Source organism: Gymnoscopelus microlampas (genome assembly GCF_963454915.1).
Source record: "Gymnoscopelus microlampas genome assembly, chromosome: 20".
Lineage (NCBI taxonomy): Eukaryota > Metazoa > Chordata > Actinopteri > Myctophiformes > Myctophidae > Gymnoscopelus > Gymnoscopelus microlampas.
In genome coordinates, this window is record NC_139957.1 from 2341066 (window position 1) to 2361680 (window position 20615).

General features: G+C 43.4%; 1 protein-coding gene across 4 annotated transcripts in view; it reads right to left on the bottom strand.

Annotated features, from left to right (window-relative positions):
• Window positions 1–3522: 3522 nt before the first annotated feature.
• The window catches only part of ralgapa1 (Ral GTPase activating protein catalytic subunit alpha 1), a 147107-nt gene continuing 130014 nt past the window's right edge, over window positions 3523–20615 (bottom strand). For 3 of the 4 annotated variants that reach the window (XM_084043985.1, XM_084043982.1, XM_084043983.1), the window contains 2 exons: window positions 9729–9853; window positions 3523–4036 (listed from right to left, as the gene is read on the bottom strand). In XM_084043985.1, the coding sequence (XP_083900111.1) occupies window positions 3885–4036; window positions 9729–9853 (277 nt within the window). In that variant the 3' untranslated portion in view covers window positions 3523–3884. Of the gene's footprint in view, window positions 4037–7676; window positions 7709–9728; window positions 9854–20615 lie in introns of all 4 variants that reach the window. The other variant, XM_084043984.1, reaches the window with a different exon arrangement.

A 20615-nucleotide genomic window follows, 5' to 3' on the forward strand; every position in this document is an offset into this window, starting at 1 on the left:
GATCTCATGAAAAAGAAAAGAAACAGAAAACTATCATTTGAAATAAATAAGGAGCGCTGAATCAGAAAAGCCTGAATTCCTGAGCAATCCAGAAATAAATCACATCCCTGAAACATACAGAGAAGTAACATAAGAACATAGGTATGTTGTAAAGCAACTGAGGCTGCCGGGGAGTCAGTCATAGGAGGCGTGCACAACAGTAAAACCATAGCGGAACCATCTGAAAACACTTTTGACGTCCGAGTCATTGCCCAGATCTGACACATACAGCAGCGGTGCAGTTCGTTTGCGGTTTGAGAGGCGGACCGATGGTTGTGACGCGACGCATTGTGAGCTTGTAGATCGGCTACTTTTGGGAGCGTGACATGTGTCACAAAAAATCAGGCATGACAGCGTTGTGGTGGTCGCGCATATAAGAAAGGACATGTCTGGGTTTGGATGCATACGTGTCCCGCCCATTCCTGAACAAATCAGGCTGGTGGGGATGAGTCCAAAAAAAAAAACTAATGTTGATTTTGAGTTGCTAATAACAGTCCGCCTCTCGAACCGCCTCCAGCAGAGAAACAAGACAGTGGGACTCATTTAGCAATACTGACAAAGGTGAAACACCCAAACTTGATGACACATGGGGTAAAAACCTCACATTTATTCTATAAAGTTGGTACTGTCTGACCGGAACAAGCCATAATATTGGAAAACGCAGGAAAAGCTCCCACTTGAGAAGTGGGCACTCGTCTTGAAGGATCAAGTCCCTGAATTCACCACTGGAACACATGAATGTATGCAACGATAAGTGTTTGCTGATAAATGGAGCCCTTTCGAGTCCGTCTCTGCTCACAGTTAACGGCCGGGGAAAAACACCAAAACATTTGGCCAATTTACCCAACCTGTCGGTCCGACTCCCGCAGCACTGAGAGCCCCCATGCTCTACATCAGTAGAGTCAACCACTTTGGGCCCTAAAGAACGTCCAGGCAACTATGGCAGGAATTCCTGCAGATTCCTGATGAAGTGGCCTATAGAGGGAAGAGCCAACTAAGCATAAATTCTTGTAGTGTTTGTTCATCTTCTGCAAACGTGGTCTGAGGTGAAACCATGTTCTGTTTTTGGCAGCTAGTCCTCACATGCTGTACACATTCAATATAGATATTCATATTTACTATATATTTAAATATAGTCATACATATATATATAGATAGATATACAGAATATATCTACTTGGAACAAAGAAAGAAGGGCTGTGGTTCCATAGAACTGACACCAAACCAAACCAAACAAAATAAATAAAACAGCAAACATTCTTGTTTGGGTCAGAGCAATCTTTACAGCCTCTTACTTAAAAAAAACTAAACAAAACAGAACAAAGGTGATACAAGTACAAAGGAAAACTGGAGTGAACATTGTATTCGGAAACAGGAGAAACTTAGATGTTTTACAGCATGAAACAAAAGAGCAAATAATAAAACAAACTTTATGTAACAAGTGCTCGCTTTTTGATCGATTTGAACTACTTCTGGAAAACCAAGAAAGAAAGAAAGACAGAAAGAAAAAAGACAGGAGATGCCAGCCATCTAATATTAATATAACACTGCTCTCTTTACCAATAGGCTCTATGCACAGCAGCCATATTATCACTTCCTTCACAGGTGTTACCAATGACACTAATGAAGGCTCTGTTCCATTTAGTCTAGCACAGTGGTTTCCACGACCCCCATAACTCTGAGTGTACAAATGGAACCAAATGGACCCTTACGGGTCCATTTGGTTCCACTTGTACACTCTCAGAGTTACACACCTGTAAGGGGCCATTTGGAAGCCCATGAGGGTCCCTGGACCCCAACTGTAGACCCACTGGTGTAACATTGTGTTTCCAGTGAGCCAACATGCACAATATCAGCACTCTGACTCTGTTTGACCAGAATGGAACAGAGCCTTCATTAGTATCATTGGTAACACCTGTGAATGTCTTCATAATAGGGCTGCTGTGAATAGAGCCTATACTATACTGTTGAAGGACTCCAGGTCATTTTCAACTCAGCCGTTTCAGGAAGTGAATGCTCTTTACATCTGGTGAAATGAAATCCTCGCTAAAGACCCGGCATTGTCGCCCATCTAGAAAGATTGAACAAATACACATCCATTCACGTAGAAAGGACAGAACGGAGAATGAGCCGACCCCAGCGCCGCTCTCTATTAGGCCTAATGCTGGCTGCGCAGAGGACAAAAATAGAAATGTATTTTAACGTACTCTCTCTCTCTCTCTCTCTCTGTGCCACGCTGTAACACTATCGCTCTCTGTGAAAACGTTCATGCCTCTCTTTCTTTATATCAAAACCTGTGTTTCTGCTCACCGCAGACAGACTATAGTACAAATATACAAGTTCTTCAGGGCCACGTCATGAGAATGTGACACATCACCATGAGGTCCTGTTCCTTCTCATTCCAACTCTGCGTATACATACAGTATATATATATATATATAATGTGCTTTCAGGTAAATATCACAGCACAGCTGAATTGCAAGATTTGAGTATTATGCAGAAATGGCGATGCTAGCCCTGCTTCTACTTTGGCACAGATAGGCATGGCGCAGAACTGGTTAAGACTCTTCTAAGGTTGCTATGCCGTTTCTACAGGCAGACCGTTGTATGATGCAGCAAAAAAATACAACACAGCATTAGTGATTTAGACGCTTCCAACGTGTCCCCTTCGAACCCGCTCCACCTTATTCTGAAGGCTAGTTTCTAAAGCGCTGAACTGCGTCAGACCAAGCTAGGCTGTACTAGACCCACCAAAACCTTGTGAGACCACGCTGTAGTACAAGTACAGTACAGTAACACAGCACAGTAAAGGAGAATACTGTATAATGTATGATATTGTGTGTGTGTGTGTGTGTGTGTGTGTGTCTTCCTGCATGGGAAGTTCGCTGTCACTGGCTACTTGGGAGGGCATGGGAGATTTGGTTGGCAAATGTGATGACTTCCACCTGTGATGGCTTCGGGGGAAGAAAAGTGCCCAAACAAGCGCCTTTGATGGCTGCGTTTGCTCATGATAAACTCTGCATTAACATCCCCACTGACAATTATGTCTTAGCTTGAACGCACGAATGTCAGCAGAAACAGCTGTTTTTGAATAGACATTGTGGGGACAAAAAACATAACCTTTACCATTACAATAAAACGTAACAACTCAGTTTAGTTTTTAGTTTTGTTATAAATGAAGGAAGAATGTTCTTAAAACGTTGAAACAAGAGTTTCCCTGGAAGGTTTGATGTAACGGTGTATGTGTAATCAAACCTTATGTGATATTCACACTATGGGGAAGTGAAGCCTTTTCTTTAACCCTTTAAGACCGGGAAGGCATCTGTGTCATTTTAGATTTCTTTGGGCTATTCAAAAATAGCAGATATACAAGCTCGTAGCGCGGCACCGAGTGCCGCGCTACGAGCTTGTAGATCTGCTATTTTTGAAAAAAATCTTGATTTTTTTTTTTTTAGGATTTAGAAAACATTTTTAAGAATCGGACTCAGGTCTTAATAGGTTAAGAGGGTCTTCCCTCCTCATTCGCCGACGTGACAACAACCAAACGTTATTAGCGGTCGACTTTGGGGAGTCTTACTGGTGGAAGCGATGATGTGAGCGAGTGGCCGTGCAGGACAAAACGTGAGCCAAGCGTGAAGCCGAGTCTGACGTCTTTATAGGCTAACAACAGAAATGCGAGTCCTTTTCCTCACTGGCTAATGTGAAGACGTGGCGCGGTGCTGATGTCGGCGGGGGGGTGGGGGGGGGGGGGGTTCCCGCTGGCTAGCTGCGGCGGGGGTCCTCATCGGTTGGAGCGTGAAGAAAGCGCCGGTGGGGGGGTGGGGGGGTGGGGGGGGTGTCCAGATTCAGGTCTTGTTGGCCGAGCCGGAGGAGCGCCGCAGCTTCATGGACATGCGGCTCTTGCTAGTCCGAGGAGACATGGGGGACGGCGAGTCGCTGCTCCCTGCTTCCCCCCCCAGAGCCGGGCTTTCTCCCCGAAGGATCTCGAGGCAGGAGCCTGGAGGGAGGGGAGGGGAGGGGAGGGGGGCGGGACGGGGGGCGGGCAGAGGAGCAGAGAGGACAGGGAGGGGGAAGGGGAAGGGGATCAGGATGCCAGAGGAAGTGATATAAGGAGAAAAAGGATGAAGGGAAACAGCACAACCATTACAAACCCCCCAACCCACCCCTCAATGCCTTAATTCCTGCTACAGGCAGACAGACAGGCAGGCAGGCAGACAGACAGACAGACAGACAGACAGACAGACAGACAGACAGACAGACAGACAGACAGACAGACAGACAGACAGACAGACAGAACGCATCGGTGTCATTTTTTAGATTTGAGCTAAAGAAAAAAAGCATTATTTTATACTTTGGGCTATTCAAAAATAGCAGATCTACAATACGAGCTTGTAGATCTGCTAATTCTTTTTTTTAAACTGTGAAAATGTGCGCACATCTGTGAATATATATATTCTTTTAAAGCAAACGTTTTTAAACTCGAATCTTTGCTACTGGGGGGGTCCCTGGAACCAAATATTGTGTATACATATCATTTTGGGGGTCCTTGACAATTATGAAAAAGTTTGAGAACCACCGATATAGAAACATACGTTTAAAAAAAAACAATTTTAGAAAAAAAAATCATAGAATCCCCAGAAGCAAAGATTTGAGTTAAAAAAAGATTTGCACAAATTTTCCAAAAAAATAAATAGCAGATCTACAAGCTCATAGCGCGGCACTCGGTGCCGCGCTATGAGCTTGTAGATCTGCTATTTTTGAATAGCCAAAGGAACTCTAAAAATGACACACAACAGATGCGTTTCCGGTCCGAATGGCTTAACAGGGCAGTAACAACATTGGTTCAGATGGATCGGTGCACATAGACAGCTAGAAGGACAGACGGGCACGTCTCAAAGTCACAACTCGACACCGTGGGTAAAGCGGGCGCTATGGCGCGGTCAGAGCGACAGTGTACTGAAGCCACGCCCCCCCCCCCCCCCCCCCCTCCTACGGGGGAGTTCTAGTTAAAGAGCGGACCCTCTAGCGTTGGGAGCATACGGTACCATTCACAACTAGCGTGAAAGACTTTCCAATTGAGGCCCATCCGGCTGACCCGGAGCAGGTTAAAGCTGTCTAACGGCTTAGGAACCATCATGTACATAGAACTACTGTCCTCTGGAGAGGAGAGGAAGAGGAGAGGATAGGAAGAGGAGAGGTGAAGAGAGGAGAGGAGAGGGGAGGGGAGGAAGAGGAAAGGAGAGGTGAAGAGAGGAGAGGAGAGGATGGACAGGAGGGAGATGAGAAAGAAAAAGTGAGAGCAGGGAAAAGGAAAAGAGGAAAAGAGGAAAAAAGGAAGAGGGAAGAACAAAATGAATCGAAACAGAGTGACGAAACGACAAAAAAATGATCAGACGAAAGCAGACAGACATTAAAAAAGTGTTATTTGTCAAACATGAAAAAGAGAGAAAAGATTAGAGACACACTTGAACGGTAAACAAAACAGACAAATGACAAGACGGAGACATACACACGCATGCACGCACGCGCACACACACAAAAAAGATATGCACGTGCACAACCTAGACACCAAATAACATTATTCACGAACTCCTTTAAATTGTCCTGATTTGACTAATGTCACTTAGCTACTACTGTAGCTAGCAAGCTAGTGTCACTCACCGAGCATGTCAACGGGAAAACAAGCACCACACGCTCATTAAAGAACATTATGTATTCGTTATGTTGAGTTTGTGTTACACCATCAGTTCACTTGAGTGTGAGTGTGAGTGTGAGTGTGTGTGTGTGTGTGTGTGTGTGTGTGTGTGTGTGTGTGTGTGTGTGTGTGTGTGTGTGTGTGTGTGTGTGTGTGTGTGCAGTGCTACAGTGCTAGACCATGCCAGAACCAAGAAGGTAGAGAGAGGAACAGACAAGAGGTTAAAGTTCCAGGTTTCGCCACGCTGGTGTGATATTACAGGTGTAACGGAGCAACAGAGCAAAATGAGCTGATGAGAGCCAACATGTAGGGAATTAAGATCTACGTTAATTTTAAACAATTTGGGGGTTTATGATTTTTGCTTATTTAGTTTATGATATTACTGTACAAATGTGGGTTTTTTTTTTCTTCTTTTTTTTTTGCCCTTTGCTCCAGTGTATTTTTAGTGCTGAATAGGTGAATGCCAAAATCCTGCTATATTTTGGCTATGGTTGCCATAAAGCCTGATATTTAGTTATGGAAAATATCAAAAATATCCGATCTACAAGCTCACAATGGCCTGCATTGTGGGCTGGCGTGCAACTAAGTGCAACCGATTACAAATCGTGTTTAACCCATTAAGACCTGGAACTGTGTCATTTTTAGATTTGAGCTAAAAAGCATTATTTTACACTTTGGGCTATTCAAAAATAGCAGATCTACAAGCTCGTAGCGCGGCACCAAGTGCCGCGCTACAAGCTTGTAGATCTGCTATTTTTGAAAATTTGTGAAAATGTGTGCAAATCTTTGAATATATATATTTTTAAAGCGAACATTTTTAACTCAAATCTTCGCTTCTGGGGGGTCCCTGGAACAAAATATTTTGAGATGGGGGTCCGTAGCCAAATACATATACATGTTGGGGTCCTTGACATGAAAAAAGATTGAGCACCACTGATATAGAAACATACGTTTTTCAGAAAACTGTTGGGATTTAGGAGACATGTAGAATCGGCTTCAGGTCTCAATGGGTTAAGTCTGTCAGCGCCAGTTGACAACTGACGACGTTGTTGCCTGCTTTCTACCAGCTGTTTAACATAACCTGGCTTTGTGTTGACAATGTGCGAGTAGCACTCGACTGCGTTGAGACGTAACCGGCGATGCGTGTACATTGTGTGCGTACGTGTGTGTGTACGTGTGCGTGTACGTGTGTGCGTCCCGAGTGAACTGGCACACCCACACAAGACGTGTTGAAAATCACACCTCATGTCAGAGTTAGTGGAGAAGAGAGTGAGAGAGGACTGTTGCATGCATGCACGCCTGCTCCACTCACTGGAAAACACAGTAGGGAAGGAACAACGTGAGAGAGAACAACATGGATAGATGGAGAGAGTGAGTAGAGGTGGAAAGTAACTAAGCACATTTACTCAAGTGAATTTCTTTTTTTACTGGTGAATTTCCAATTTTGAATACTTTTACTTCTACTCCACTACATCTCAAAAGGCAAATATATTGTACTTTTTACTCCACTACAATTATTTGAAAACTTTAGTTACTAGTTACTTTGTAGATACTTCAGCCACATATATACTTTGGCTATGAAAACAGCAGATCTACAAGGTTGTGATCTTGTAGATCTGCTATTTTCCCAAAAAATCTATACATTTTGTACATTTTAAAACTTGTGAAATGGGACATTCTGCATAAGGAGTATTTTTTATCTTTTGGTACTTTAAGTATATTTTAATGCCAATATATTTGTGCTTTTACCCAAGTAAACTTGAATACCTGACTTTTTACTTAAGTAAAGACATGTGAGTACTTCTACCACCAGTGACAGTGAGAGAGTGAGAGAGAGACAGAACGAAGGAGAACTTGTTGATGAGAGGATAAGTTCAGGTCGGAACGTTGTTAGGAGAGGCCAATCAGAACAGAGAGTTTAAAGTCAGGTGACCGGGCTTACCTTTTAGCTATAGGCAAGTGAGACATTACGATCTAAAGCAGGGAGGGGGGGGGGGACAACAGAAAATAAAATAAAAATAAAAGATAAGCACAAGGGAAACAAAAAGAATATAAGAAATAACAAAGACAAAAAAAGATTAGAAAAATAAATAAAATCAAATCAAATAAATAAATAAAAGTGTTAAATATATAAAAAAAACAGAACAGAAAGAGAGAAGAATGTTTGATCATTGTTGTGCTGTTAGGGGAGGGGAACCTGCAAGTTAATATGGAGAGAGAGAGAGAGAGAGAGAGAGAGAGAGAGAGAGAGACAGAGACAGAGTGAGGAAGAGTGAGTGCGCGAGAGAGAGAGAGAGACAGAGAGAGAGAGAGAGAGAGAGAGAGAGAGAGAGAGAGAGAGAGAGAGAGAGACAGAGACAGAGTGAGGAAGAGTGAGTGCGCGAGAGAGAGAGAGAGACAGAGAGAGAGAGAGAGAGAGAGAGAGAGAGAGAGAGAGAGAGAGAGAGAGTGAGGAAGAGCGAGTGCGAGAGAGAGAGAGAGAGAGAGAGAGAGCAAAACAGACAGACAGACGGGGAGCTTCAGTCATGTGAGCAGGAGTGATTTCAGAATACAGGATTCCAGACAGATGGTCAAAACAAAGGAACTCAATTCATTCTGATGAAAAATAATAATCAACTAGCGTACATCTGACAAGCTCAGATATCAGACACTTGTTGCCCAGGTTGGCCTTTTTTAGCCAGATAATGTGTTGAATGAAGAACAGATTGATTGTATCTGGGTGGTCCTGTATTGTGAAACGGGCTTTGAGGCTGAGCAACCCACCAACCAATGATTGAAGTACTTAGCAACTAGCAAGGCTTCTGAAAAACAAAGGAGGATTGGGGTTTCCTGCCTCAAAGGAAGGTGTTTTATATTGTTATTTTTTGACACCATAGCTTGTAAGAGAGAGGGGCGTATTTGTCCAAGTACAGTAACAGTACACACACACACACACACACACACACACACACACACACACACACACACACACACACACACACACACACACACACATACACACACACACACACACACACACACACACACACACGTGGTGTAAAGTAACTAAGTACATTTACTTAAGTACTGTACTTTTACTTCTACTCCGCTACATTTCAGAGGCAGATATAGTACTTTTACTCATCTACAAGGGGACTTTACCACTGTGCCACACAAGCGCTAGTTAAAGAGCTTGACACTGGGTGTGTATGATGTGTGAGTGTTGTTGTTCCAAATATGTTTGTCAGTTTAAGGGCGTGGTGCCAGGTTCTTACTTCCTCTCATGAAGGACTCACAAAGCAGGTGTGGGCCAGCAACAACCTGACACATACTGTACTGTAACAGTTCACCTATGGATACAGTACAGTTCGATCATAAATCGGTGGTTAAAGGGATATTTCACTTTCAAACATGTTTGGGGTCATTTTTGGGGTCTACTCAGGCTTTTGCGAGCACCCCTGAAAGTTTTTAAGCTGATTGATTCAGTATTTAGATATCTAACCCGTCCTCTTTTTGTTTTGTACTTAATATAAAAAAAATCCCAACAAAATCTTTAAAAATTTGAAAAAAAGTATTGAAAAAACACGGCCCCCTCGTGCATTAGAAGGACAATATCAGTCACCAGAACCAAGGACGGGTGTTTTCGATGAATCTAACATGATTAAAATGGAGTTTGAACTTACAATGGGTTCGTATAGGAAGGGGGTGTGTCTGATAACACGAATATCAAATATCTAAATACTGAATCAAGATAATCTGTCTGGAGTGCTCACAAAAGCCTGAGTAGACTAAAATGACTCCAAACGTGAAATATCCCTTTTACTACAGGGGGTCATTTGATTCAATGTTGTTATAATAATTATTATTTATTTCATATTGTTGTCACTGCATTTAAAAATGCCAACACAAATATATAACGTACAAATATATGTGTATTCAAAATATCTAATAGTCTAATTTAATAACCCTCTCTCTCGCTCTCTCTCTCTCTCTCGGCAGGGAGTTTTTTTTTTACCTGTATCCGAGGGCGGGTGGGCACATGGGGCGGGGCTGTAGACGCGCGCAGCGTAATCCTCAAAGGTGGTTGGCTCCTGGTGATGCTGCACAATGGTTTCCAGGTAACGAGCCCGCTCCTCATAGCTGACATCAGAGGTCAAGGTCAAACCGAACGGAACATCAGCGTAACAAGACTTCATACTTGAGACATTAAGACAATTAGATGGAACAGGATGGTAAAACGGATAAAATCCCAAAAGATCTTTGTATGTATAAAAAAAAAAACGGAGGAGTTTCAACGGGAGGATCTAAGGTCCTCCCCTGCTGGCATTCCATCCCAACACGGCCAATTGTGTTCATTGGAGCGCCCAGCCAAGCCGGAGGCCAAATTCGTCGCCAGGTCCTTTCCCCCGTGGCCACCGAAATGCCTCTATAATACCCCAAATATGATCAAAAGATTAATAAAAGACAACAGCAAAAAAAACAAATTCAGTAACAACACTATTACTTCCTAGTAAAAACTGCAGAGAGAGAGAGAGAGAGAGAGAGAGAGAGAGAGAGAGAGAGAGAGGAGGGGGGGGGGGTAAGTGGAGAAAAGAGTGGGCTGGGGGAGGAACGTGAACTGTCCATCTATTACAGAGATAACTGGGTAGGAACAATGTCATTCTCCTTTCCTGGGTCATATCCATATATCTGAACGCAATAAGGGCAGGGGCTCCCTGCTCATAATGACCATCACACACAACCATTACTGTCTCCTTGATGCACGCACAAGCACACACACACACACACACACACACACACACACACACACACACGAATCCCATGTCCTATCATCTCCCAACAGTATTACTGTCCTTTCAATGAGCTCCAATGACCAGATTAAAAATGAGAGCTGTGTATGTGTGCATCTCTGTTTGATAGGGTTACAGCCAAAAGATTGTGAATATGAGTCTTGTACGTGCACGCCTGTGTGTGTGTGGTGTGTATGTGCGAGTGTGTGTGTGTGTGTGCGTCTGTGTGCGTGTGTGTGTGTGCGCGCGCGTGTGTGTGTGTGTGACTGTGTGATAGGATTAACCAAATGAATATGTCTTCAGAATGAAGGCTGTCTTGTTTGTGTGTCTGTCGCACGTATGCGCTGTGAGTGGCCCCGGCTTTTCTAATGGGCTTTCTATGGGCTTTCTATTGGGTTAGAGGCTCTGGCTCTATGGGCTCAGAACGAGAGGATTCAGGTCTAATGGTAACTGATCCAGTTAGGAGACAGCCATAATAACACTATATGGCCCCCTTAACACGGAGGGACAGAGGCAAGCGCCACATGGGAGCAGGAGAGCAAATATTTGGCCGCTCGTGACCTTCAATTGAAGCTCGTTCAATGGAGATTATTCTACTGCGTTAACTCTGGATACTTAACAAACACTTAGCCACTTAAACCCTATATACTTTGTTGACAGAAGTCCCCCAGGGGTCTATACAAGGTCCACTCCTTTTCCCCCCACCCTATATCAAATCTCTTCGCCTAAAAATAGACTGTCAACAGGCTCACAATGTGTCGCGTTGCGATCTCCACTGTTTGTACATTTTGGAGGCGCAAGAACTACCCAAACAAACTTCGCAATTACGTCACATTGTTCATTGGACTGCCGAAGCAAAAGACATTCCACTTTGTTTGTTGTATGCTGGGGCCTTTGGTTACATTGTATTAACACACTCTACCATAAAGATTTGTTCAAATAATGTATTATTCACTAAAGTTGTGGATTGCAGCAATAAATAAGCAGGGTTATTATAGTTAACTAAAACTAAGGAATTAATGAAAACTAGAATAGATTTTCTTTTGTGAAATAATAAAAAAAACGATAACCAACTGAAACTATATTGTGTGTTAACTAACTAAAGCAAACTCAAAACCATAGGAATCTCACCCCTGACTACCCCATATTACAATAAAACTCTCACTAAAACTAATAAAAACAAAACTAAAACTAAGAAGTTTAAACTAAACTAGAAAACCCACTGAAACTAACTGACATCGAAAGAATGAAGTCATATGAGAGAGAGAGAGAGAGAGAGAGAGAGAGAGAGAGAGAGAGAGAGAGAGAGAGAGAGAGAGAGAGAGAGAGAGAGAGAGAGAGAGAGAGAGAGAAACAGAGAAACAGAGAAGGGGGCAAAGTATTGTAGGGTTTCTCAAAGGGGTTGAGGGCTCCTGCTGTGTGAGCTAAGGGGTGACAAAGATATTTTTGATAACATTGCTCTCTTTTATGTGTGTGTGTGTGTGTGTGTGTGTGTGTGTGTGTGTGTGTGAGAGAGGGAGTGCTAGACTCTGAGACAGAGCTGCGAGAAGAACAACAGACACATCGGGCATCACAGTGTGAGTGTGAGTGTGAGTGTGTGCGTGTGTGTGTGTGTGTGATGTCTCTGTTGGCCTCGTCCCGTTTCCTCCTCAGCAACTCACTTCCTCCTTGTTGACGCAACCCGGGAGAGCGTGTGAGCAACCGGGGAGTGAGTTTGGTGTTTCTCTGTGTGTGTGTGTGTGTGCGTGTGTGTGTGTGTGTGTGTGTGCGTGCGTGCGTGCGTGCATGCGTGCGTGTGTGTGTGTGCGTGTGTGTGTGAGAGAGAGAGATGCAATTATGAACAAGGTGCTAACCAACCCCACACGCCAGCTATAACAACACCTACAGTACACAGTAAAAATCCTCAGCGTTAAAGGGATTGTAGGCAAGTTCAGAGATAAACAAGAAAGAAAATGACTTGAAGTCATATTCTACCAGGTGCTCTGTGTGTGTGTGTGTGTGTGTGTGTGTGTGTGTGTGTGTGTGTGTGTGTGTGTGTGTGTGTGTGTGTGTGTGTGTGTGTTTTCATAGACCTGATTGCTTGTTTCTCTCGCCAAACCTGGCAACAGAATTTGCGACGCTAAACGCTAATAATGTTTTTTATATAAGTGGTGGCAACATTTGTAGACACCACACAGGTCTTCCCAACAATAGCGTAGATTGAAGTCAGTGTGAACATGGCCAAATAATAACTTAATAGCCAAACTAGGTCTAATGAAGCACGCTAGCATTTAGGCTAACTGTCCTGCCTGAGGCTGCAATACAACTTGCACTGTCTGCAACTGTTGCAGTGTGAATGAGGGGAGCGGACAGCGGAGTCCTGTTACTGTGGGGGGCGGGCCGTCTCCCGATTTGTGTGGCCATTGGCTTAAAGGAGTGAAGGACAGCCAGGACAGCCAATGACAAATAGTTGTCGCTTACCCATAGCTTGGGAGGACAAGGCCGCCCGTGCAGATATGGGAAAATATCCCCATTGGCTTAAAGGACAGCCAATGACGCAAATGTGTCGAAAATGTGTCGAATGCAAATCTGTAATCTGTCGACTAGTACTCTGCCTCTTCTTAGACTCAGGCGCTCTTCGAGCACCTGGTAAAAAAGGAACAAAACTGTTGTCAAACACCGCCCCTCCAGCAGTTCGTTTCCCCGACCACCAGGGGGTGACGCAGGGGGGACTTCTGAACGGGCCATGCCGAAAATAGGTTGCTTTATTCGGATACAATGCGTGTACTGCCCGCCCCTGCTGGTTCTCTGAATTTTTATTTTGAAATAGGCTCTTTCATGATAAATTGACCACATATATGAAGTTAAACAACTGAATTCTATCCAAACGCTATCTTAAAAGTAAATTATGTGCCTCAAAAAATACGTTTGAGCGCGTTTTAAAACCGAAAGTAAAAAGTTCACACGGACACGGACGCGCACGGACGCGCACATGCGTGCGTTAATTTACGTCCCGGATACCCGGATGTCAAAACATAAATAGTAGAGAAAACACGGATTTCAGAAAGAGGACTGTGTTTCAATGCAGGAAAACACCCCAGCATCATTATATAGTGGCTGATAAGAGGGGAAAAAATGCAAAATATATATATATAAATCTTTTTTAAATGTAGGCTTAATGTTGCCTAGAATCCCTTTAATTTGACTCAGAGAGCATAACAAATGGAACCAAATGGACCCGTTCAATTTTAACACCAAGGAGCCTTGCACACACACACACAATCACACACATTCTTATTTGTCCAATGAACACCACTCCCTGTGGGGAGCGATAAAGCTCAAATGATCTTATCTGATGTTATCTAAACCATTACATTTCAGTTCACTAAAACAGCACGCAAAGCTCAGCAATGATTAAAGAACAACAGCAATCCACACACAGGTCTGAAAGCTTGGCCATTTTGGCGTATCGTATACTTATGCATAGAATAGTTCCTTATTATCCGTATCACAAAGAAAACTAATTTCTTTCAAGGTTTTGAAGAAAGAAATACCAATATATTAACATAAGATAATATGCTCTATGCACAGCAGCCATATTATCACTTCCTTCCCAGGTGTTACCAATGATACTAATGAAGGCTCTGTTCCATTTAGTGTAGCACGGTGGTTCCAAATGGACCCTTACGGGTTCATTTGGTTCCATTTGTACACTCTAAGAGTTACACACCTGTAAGGGGCCATTTGGAAGCCCATGAGTGTCCCTGGACCCCAACTGTAGACCCACTGGTGTAACAGAGTGTTTCCAGTGGGCCAACATGCACAATATCAGCACCCTGACTCTGTTTGACCAGAATGGAACAGAGCCTTCATTAGTATCATTGGTAACACCTGTGAATGTCTTCATATTATGGCTACTGTGAATAGAGCCTATTCTTCTTATATCAATGTTATATTATCTTAGTGTTTTAGCAATTATTTGGGGGCCCACTTGCAATACCCTCGCGACCCAACAGTGGGTCCCCGGCCCCTCTCATGAAACCAAGACACTGAACGTGACAGGGACTGAGCTTCTGACAGTCAGATAGGACAGACAGACAGACAGGCAGTCAGAGGGACACACAGACACGCAGTCAGAGGGACACACAGAGACACGGGTGACACACCGCTGGGATAAATGGCTGTAATATCAGCTTTTATTTTCTTTAATATACCCCCTGCGCGCGCACACATACACACCTCTATCACTCTCTCCCAGCATGGGGCCTCTAACCCCCCAGTCCTGATAATGTTACCTTGTCACTACGACAACTACCTCCCCGCTGTTTGGAGGGGGGGGGGGGAGAACAACATGAGAGAGAGGGGGAGAGAGAGGGAGGGAGAGGGAGGGAGAGAGAGCAGCGAAGAAGCAAAAGATTGGGGAAATCGGAAAAAAATAATGCTATGCACATTACATCCATTTGTTTGTCAATGCCTCCATCTAATCCACGCATTCATCTCCTCACTTTCCAAATGATGGTCTTTACTCAAAATCTGGCATAATTTCATGTCAGGCCGACGACTCCAAGTCATTAGCAGAACCACATCACAGTACAGCGAGGGAAGACAGAGAGAGAGGGGAGTGTGTGAGAGGCAGTGGTGTAAAGTAACTGAGTACATTTACTCAAGTACTGCACTTAAGTACAATTATTGTGAGGTACTTTTACTTTACCGGAGTATTTCCAATTGTATGTACTTTTACTTCTACTCCACTGCATCTCAGAGGCAAATATTGTACTTTTACTCCACTACAATTATTTGAAAACTTTAGTTACTAGTGACTTTGCAGATATAAATATATTACATTATTAAAACATACATTAACCACTTTAGCCCTATTTTATACCTAGGCTATTTGAAAATAGCCGATCTACAAGCTCACAACGCTCATCGCGACGCGTTGTGAGCTTGTAGATCTGCTATTTTCAAACATTTAAGTACTTTAACTTTTGATACTTTAAAAAATATATATAAAATATTAAAACTGCTCTGAGGCTATACACAGACACAGACACAGACATATACACAGACACAGACACAGACACAGACACAGACACAGACACATACACAGACATATACACATACACATACACATACACATACACAGACACAGACACATACACATACACATACACATACACAGACATCCTTTCTCCTCTCTTCTCGTCCTCCACTCTCCCTTGACCGCGGGGACGGGAGAGAGCGGCGGGGGGGGGGCGCGAGCACTTCACTCTCTCCACTCTATTCAGCTGTGCCGAAGAGAAAATGAGTTTCTGATCCAACAACAAAAGAACCTTTTTTTATCTCTCTCTCACTATCGCTCTCTCTGTCTCTCTCTCTGGATCTGCCCTGTAGTGCTCTCTACCTTTCTTGCTCTCTGTTCTACTACTTTATATTTTCTCTTTTTTCCCTCTCCCTTTTTTCCCTCTCACCAGTGGTACGTAAAAATACTCAATGTTACAAGCAAAAGTCTGGAATAAAAAAAAAATCGAGTAAAAGTACAAAAGTATTGGCATCAAAATGTACTTAGGGCGAACATTTGTAACTCAAATCTTTGCTTCTGGGGGGGTCCCTGGAACAAAATATTTTCAGATATATCTAATGTTGGAGGTCGTTGACATGAAAAATGTTTGAGAAAAATGTTTGAGAACCACTGATATATAGCAACATACGTTTAAAAAAAAAACTGTTAGGACATTTGTAGAATCCCCAGAAGCAAAGATATGAGTTACAAATCTACAAGATCGTAGTGCGTATATCTGCTACTTTTGACTAGCCAAACAAATCTAAAATGACACAGATGCGTTCCAGGTCTATATGGGTTTGGGGGGAAAAAAATCGACTTCAAAATAAATAAATAAAATAATATTCCATTCCTACTCCGCAATTTAGCTGTTGCCAATTCCCTGCATGTGTGTATATTCCCCGCCAACCCTGATTGTTGGTTGTGTAGGGGGGGATGTAGACAACCACGTCTCTTCTGGTACACATCCTCGCGTCGATTTGGGGGTCCTTGAAACGTGAAAACGTTTGAGAACCACTGGTCTGTGTCTCAAAGGACGCAGGCACCGTGGAAGGAGCCCAAACAAATGTAGTTATTAGAGACGGGGCGAGACAACGGGACGGTGTTACCGTCTCAGCGCTCAAAGAGCAGAATCGATTGGAAGTCGGCCCTCAGTCTCTGCTCACTGAGGCAGCCATCCATGGTCAATGGGAGCAGCGCGTCCTTAATAATGTTAAGTGCTGTGCAGGTAGGCACGCATTTATACTGCATACAGAACAGGTGAGATACCAAGTAAGGCTAATACTATATACAGTGTTTCTTTCTCTCCGTATACTACTGTATGCTGTTGGCACAGTATGGATTATGCTACTTTCTTTTAACCAATTAAGACCGGGAACGCGTCTGTGTCATTTTCAGATTTATTTGGCTACTCAAAAACGTGAAAATGTGTGCACATCTTTGAATATATATTCTTTTTTAAAGCGAACATTTGTAACTCAAATGTACTTTGACATGGGAGTCCGCGGTCAAATCCATATTTTTAGGGTCCTTGACATGAATACGTTTGAGAACCACTGATATAGCAACATGCTTTAAAAAAAAAAAAAAAGGATAAGATTTAACGCATGTTTGCACATATTTTCAAGATTTTTCAAAAATAGCAGATCTAGAAGCTATGAGCTGGACAGCGGAGCATTGCTTTAAAATGAGTGCCCAATGTCATGCTGGAGATGCTAGCCTCTAAGGTAAACCTTTACTGAATAGCACAGTGTAGAAAGTAAAGAGAGTGCGGAGATTTGACAGGCATGAGTGGGATTTAAACCCATATGTTGCGATTGAACACCACCAGGACGCCCGTGATTACGTTCATTTGCAACGACACAAACCACTGACGCCGTGCGGGACAAACAAAGGATGCTGTGTTGAGAGAGAGACTCGTCCTCTTTTAGGAGTGAAGACGGCACTTGAAGATCAACTAACATTTTCCTCTAAGCGAGCAGCTTCTAATATAGCTTGTCGGGTACAAGATGCCCCCCCCCCCGACTAACACGCACACCATTTTCTCTATGTACAACTCTGTCACATGCAAAGAGGTAACACATATGTGCACGCACACACACACACACACACACTATCTGTCCTTTGCACCCTAAGGCATTGGAACAGACAACAGAGAGAGGGACATCAGAGGGATAATACAATTGGAAAAGCTTTACAGCGTGTAATGACAAACCTGTGTGTGTGTGTGTGTGTGTGTGTGTGTGTCTGCCCCGAGGAACAAGCTAATGGGTTTATATCTCTCTGTGATAGCAGTGATATGGAGGCCTTGTGATTTCATTACTAGTGTGTGCGCGTGCGTGTCTGTGTGTGTGTGTGTGTGTGTGTGTGTGTGTCCACGTACGCCAAGATTGGGCCAGTGATAGGTTGGCCTAATGCACTACTTATTGCCATGGGCTGAATGGGCGCACGTACACACACACACACACACACACACACACACACACACACACACACACACACACACCTTTCCACTATCATATGTAGTCCTATTCATCTGCCCCCTAACCCAATGGCGAGAGAAAAAGTGAGGGAGAGGTGAGGGGTGCGCGGGGCGATCGAAAAACACAGAGAGAGAAAAGTGAAAGGGAGAAATGGCACAACGCACACGCACACACGCACACACGCACACACGCACACGCACGCACGCACACACACGCACACACACACACACACACACACACACACACACACGCACACACACGCACACGCACGCACACGCGCACCTCTTCTTCCTTGGGGGCTTACAATCCTGACAGTGCCAGAACCAATACGAGCCTTAGTTAACACATACACACATATGCATAATAATAATTGTGTGATTAGAGAGATGGGTACGATTTCTGTCTCCAGGCTCTGGCCTGTAATACGCCGGCGCTTGTAGCCGTACCCACACACACAGGATGATAAATTGGCCATATTCACAGGGCAGCCATTTTGCTCTTACGTCATACATAAGAGTCCCAGACGTCATGGGTTCTTATCCGGCTCGTGCTCAAAAACGCGTCGCAGTGCGACGCGTTTTTGAGCACGAGCCGGATAAGAACCCATTTTGAGCTTGTACAGTTTTTGCTATTTTTGTGTGACAACAAAGTAGGGCAAAGTAGGGCATTAATTACGAAAAAAAGTTAAACACGGAGATGAGAGGTCTCTGTACAGTATATGCAATGTGGCCCTCTGGAGTGAGTGTGGAAATATAGTGGCCCTCTACATCATCAAAGTTAATTGCCCACACCTGCTCTGCATTAACCTGTCCTAACTAGCAGTAGGGGTTATGTGTCGTCGACACATAGACAAACCGCACAGGGCAAACCTGTGACCTTCTGATTCGGGGACTCTACCCAATCATCTACGAACGCAATCATCTACGAACGCCCCTGTTATATGACAATGAGAAGGCCGTGGGTTATGGTCCTTAACCCATTGAGACCTGAAGCCGATTCTACATGTCTCCTAAATCTCAACAGTATCCTGAAAAACGTATGTTTCTATATCAGTGGTGCTCAAAATGGTGCCCCTAAAATTATATGAATTTGGCCGCGGACCCCCATCAAAATATTTTGTTCCAGGGACCCCCCAGAAGCAAAGATTTGAGTTAAAAATGTTCGCTTTAAAAATATATATATTCAAAGATTTGCACACATTTTCACGATTTAAAAAAAATAGCAGATCTACAAGCTCATAGCGCGGCACTCGGTGCCGCACTATGAGCTTGTAGATCTGCTATTTTTGAATAGCCCAAAGTGTAAAATAATGCTTTTTAGCTCAAATCTAAAAATGACACAGTTCCAGGTATTAATGGGTTAAATGTAAATTATTGTGAGGTACAGATGTGCCACTTCAAAACTTCACACGTTACTGTTCTTTCCCTGAAAGTCCCCTGAAAATGCATTTTTTTCCCCCCTTTTCTGCCCTTAAAATGCACTGTTTTGCCCCTGAAAAGAAGTTGTCACTACACACCCCCGTTTTTCCCTTCAACAGACATCCATATACATGAGAGCAAAAGAATGTGTGTTTAAGAAGGTGTCAGACTCATTATGAGGCGAAAGGTGATTTGACCAGTTGCTCAAATTAATTAGCATCATAAAAGCAGTGATCATCAAAATAATTCAGCATTTTAAATGCCCTTCTTTGTCCCTCTTATTGCCCTGGGAATCCCCTGAAAATTTACTGTCTTGGCGATGGCAGGACATGTGAAGTTTTGAAGTGGCACATCTGTATGTCTATCGATAGATGGATAGTGAAGTGGGTAGTTTGAGGCACACTGTAGAATCCATGCTGTATGACATGTCACTGTGAAATATCTCTAGGATTCATGTAACATATCGGGAGTGAACTTAACCCATTCAAACCGGGAACGCATCTGTGTCATTTTTTTGATTTCTTTGGGCTATTAAGAAATAGCAGATCTACAAGTACGAGCTTGTAGTTCTGCTATTTTTTGAAACTATCATGAAAAATCTTTGAATATATATTTTTTTAAAGCGAACATTTGTAACTCAAATCTTTGCTTCTGAGGATTCTACAAACGTCTTCTAAAACGGTTTAAAAAAGATATATATTAGGCCGTGGACCCCCATCTCAAAATATGTTGTTCCAGGGACCCCCAGAAGTTGTAACAGAGTTAAAAAATAGCAGATCTACAAGCTCGTAGATCTGCCATTTTTGAATAGCCAAATAAATCTTGAAAATGACACAGATGCGTTCCCGGTCTTAACGGGTTAACACATTCATATACATGCTTTTCCAAAGCATTCTGACCTGGGCAGTGGGCACACATATCTACAGGCATAATGCAGCGTGCCGTGCCCCAAGTTAGCGGTCTTTGTTTCAGAGCCTTTAAATATCGTTCTAGACAAGCCACCATGAATCCTAAACGCCTAGTCAACACACGCACACACACACACACACACACACACACACACACACACACGTACGTACAAGCGCAGTAGCACACACACACACAGATTAGCTTGTTTACTTGTCGGAGGGGGGTCGGCTCTGACAAGGTGTGAGAGAACCACTGATGGCA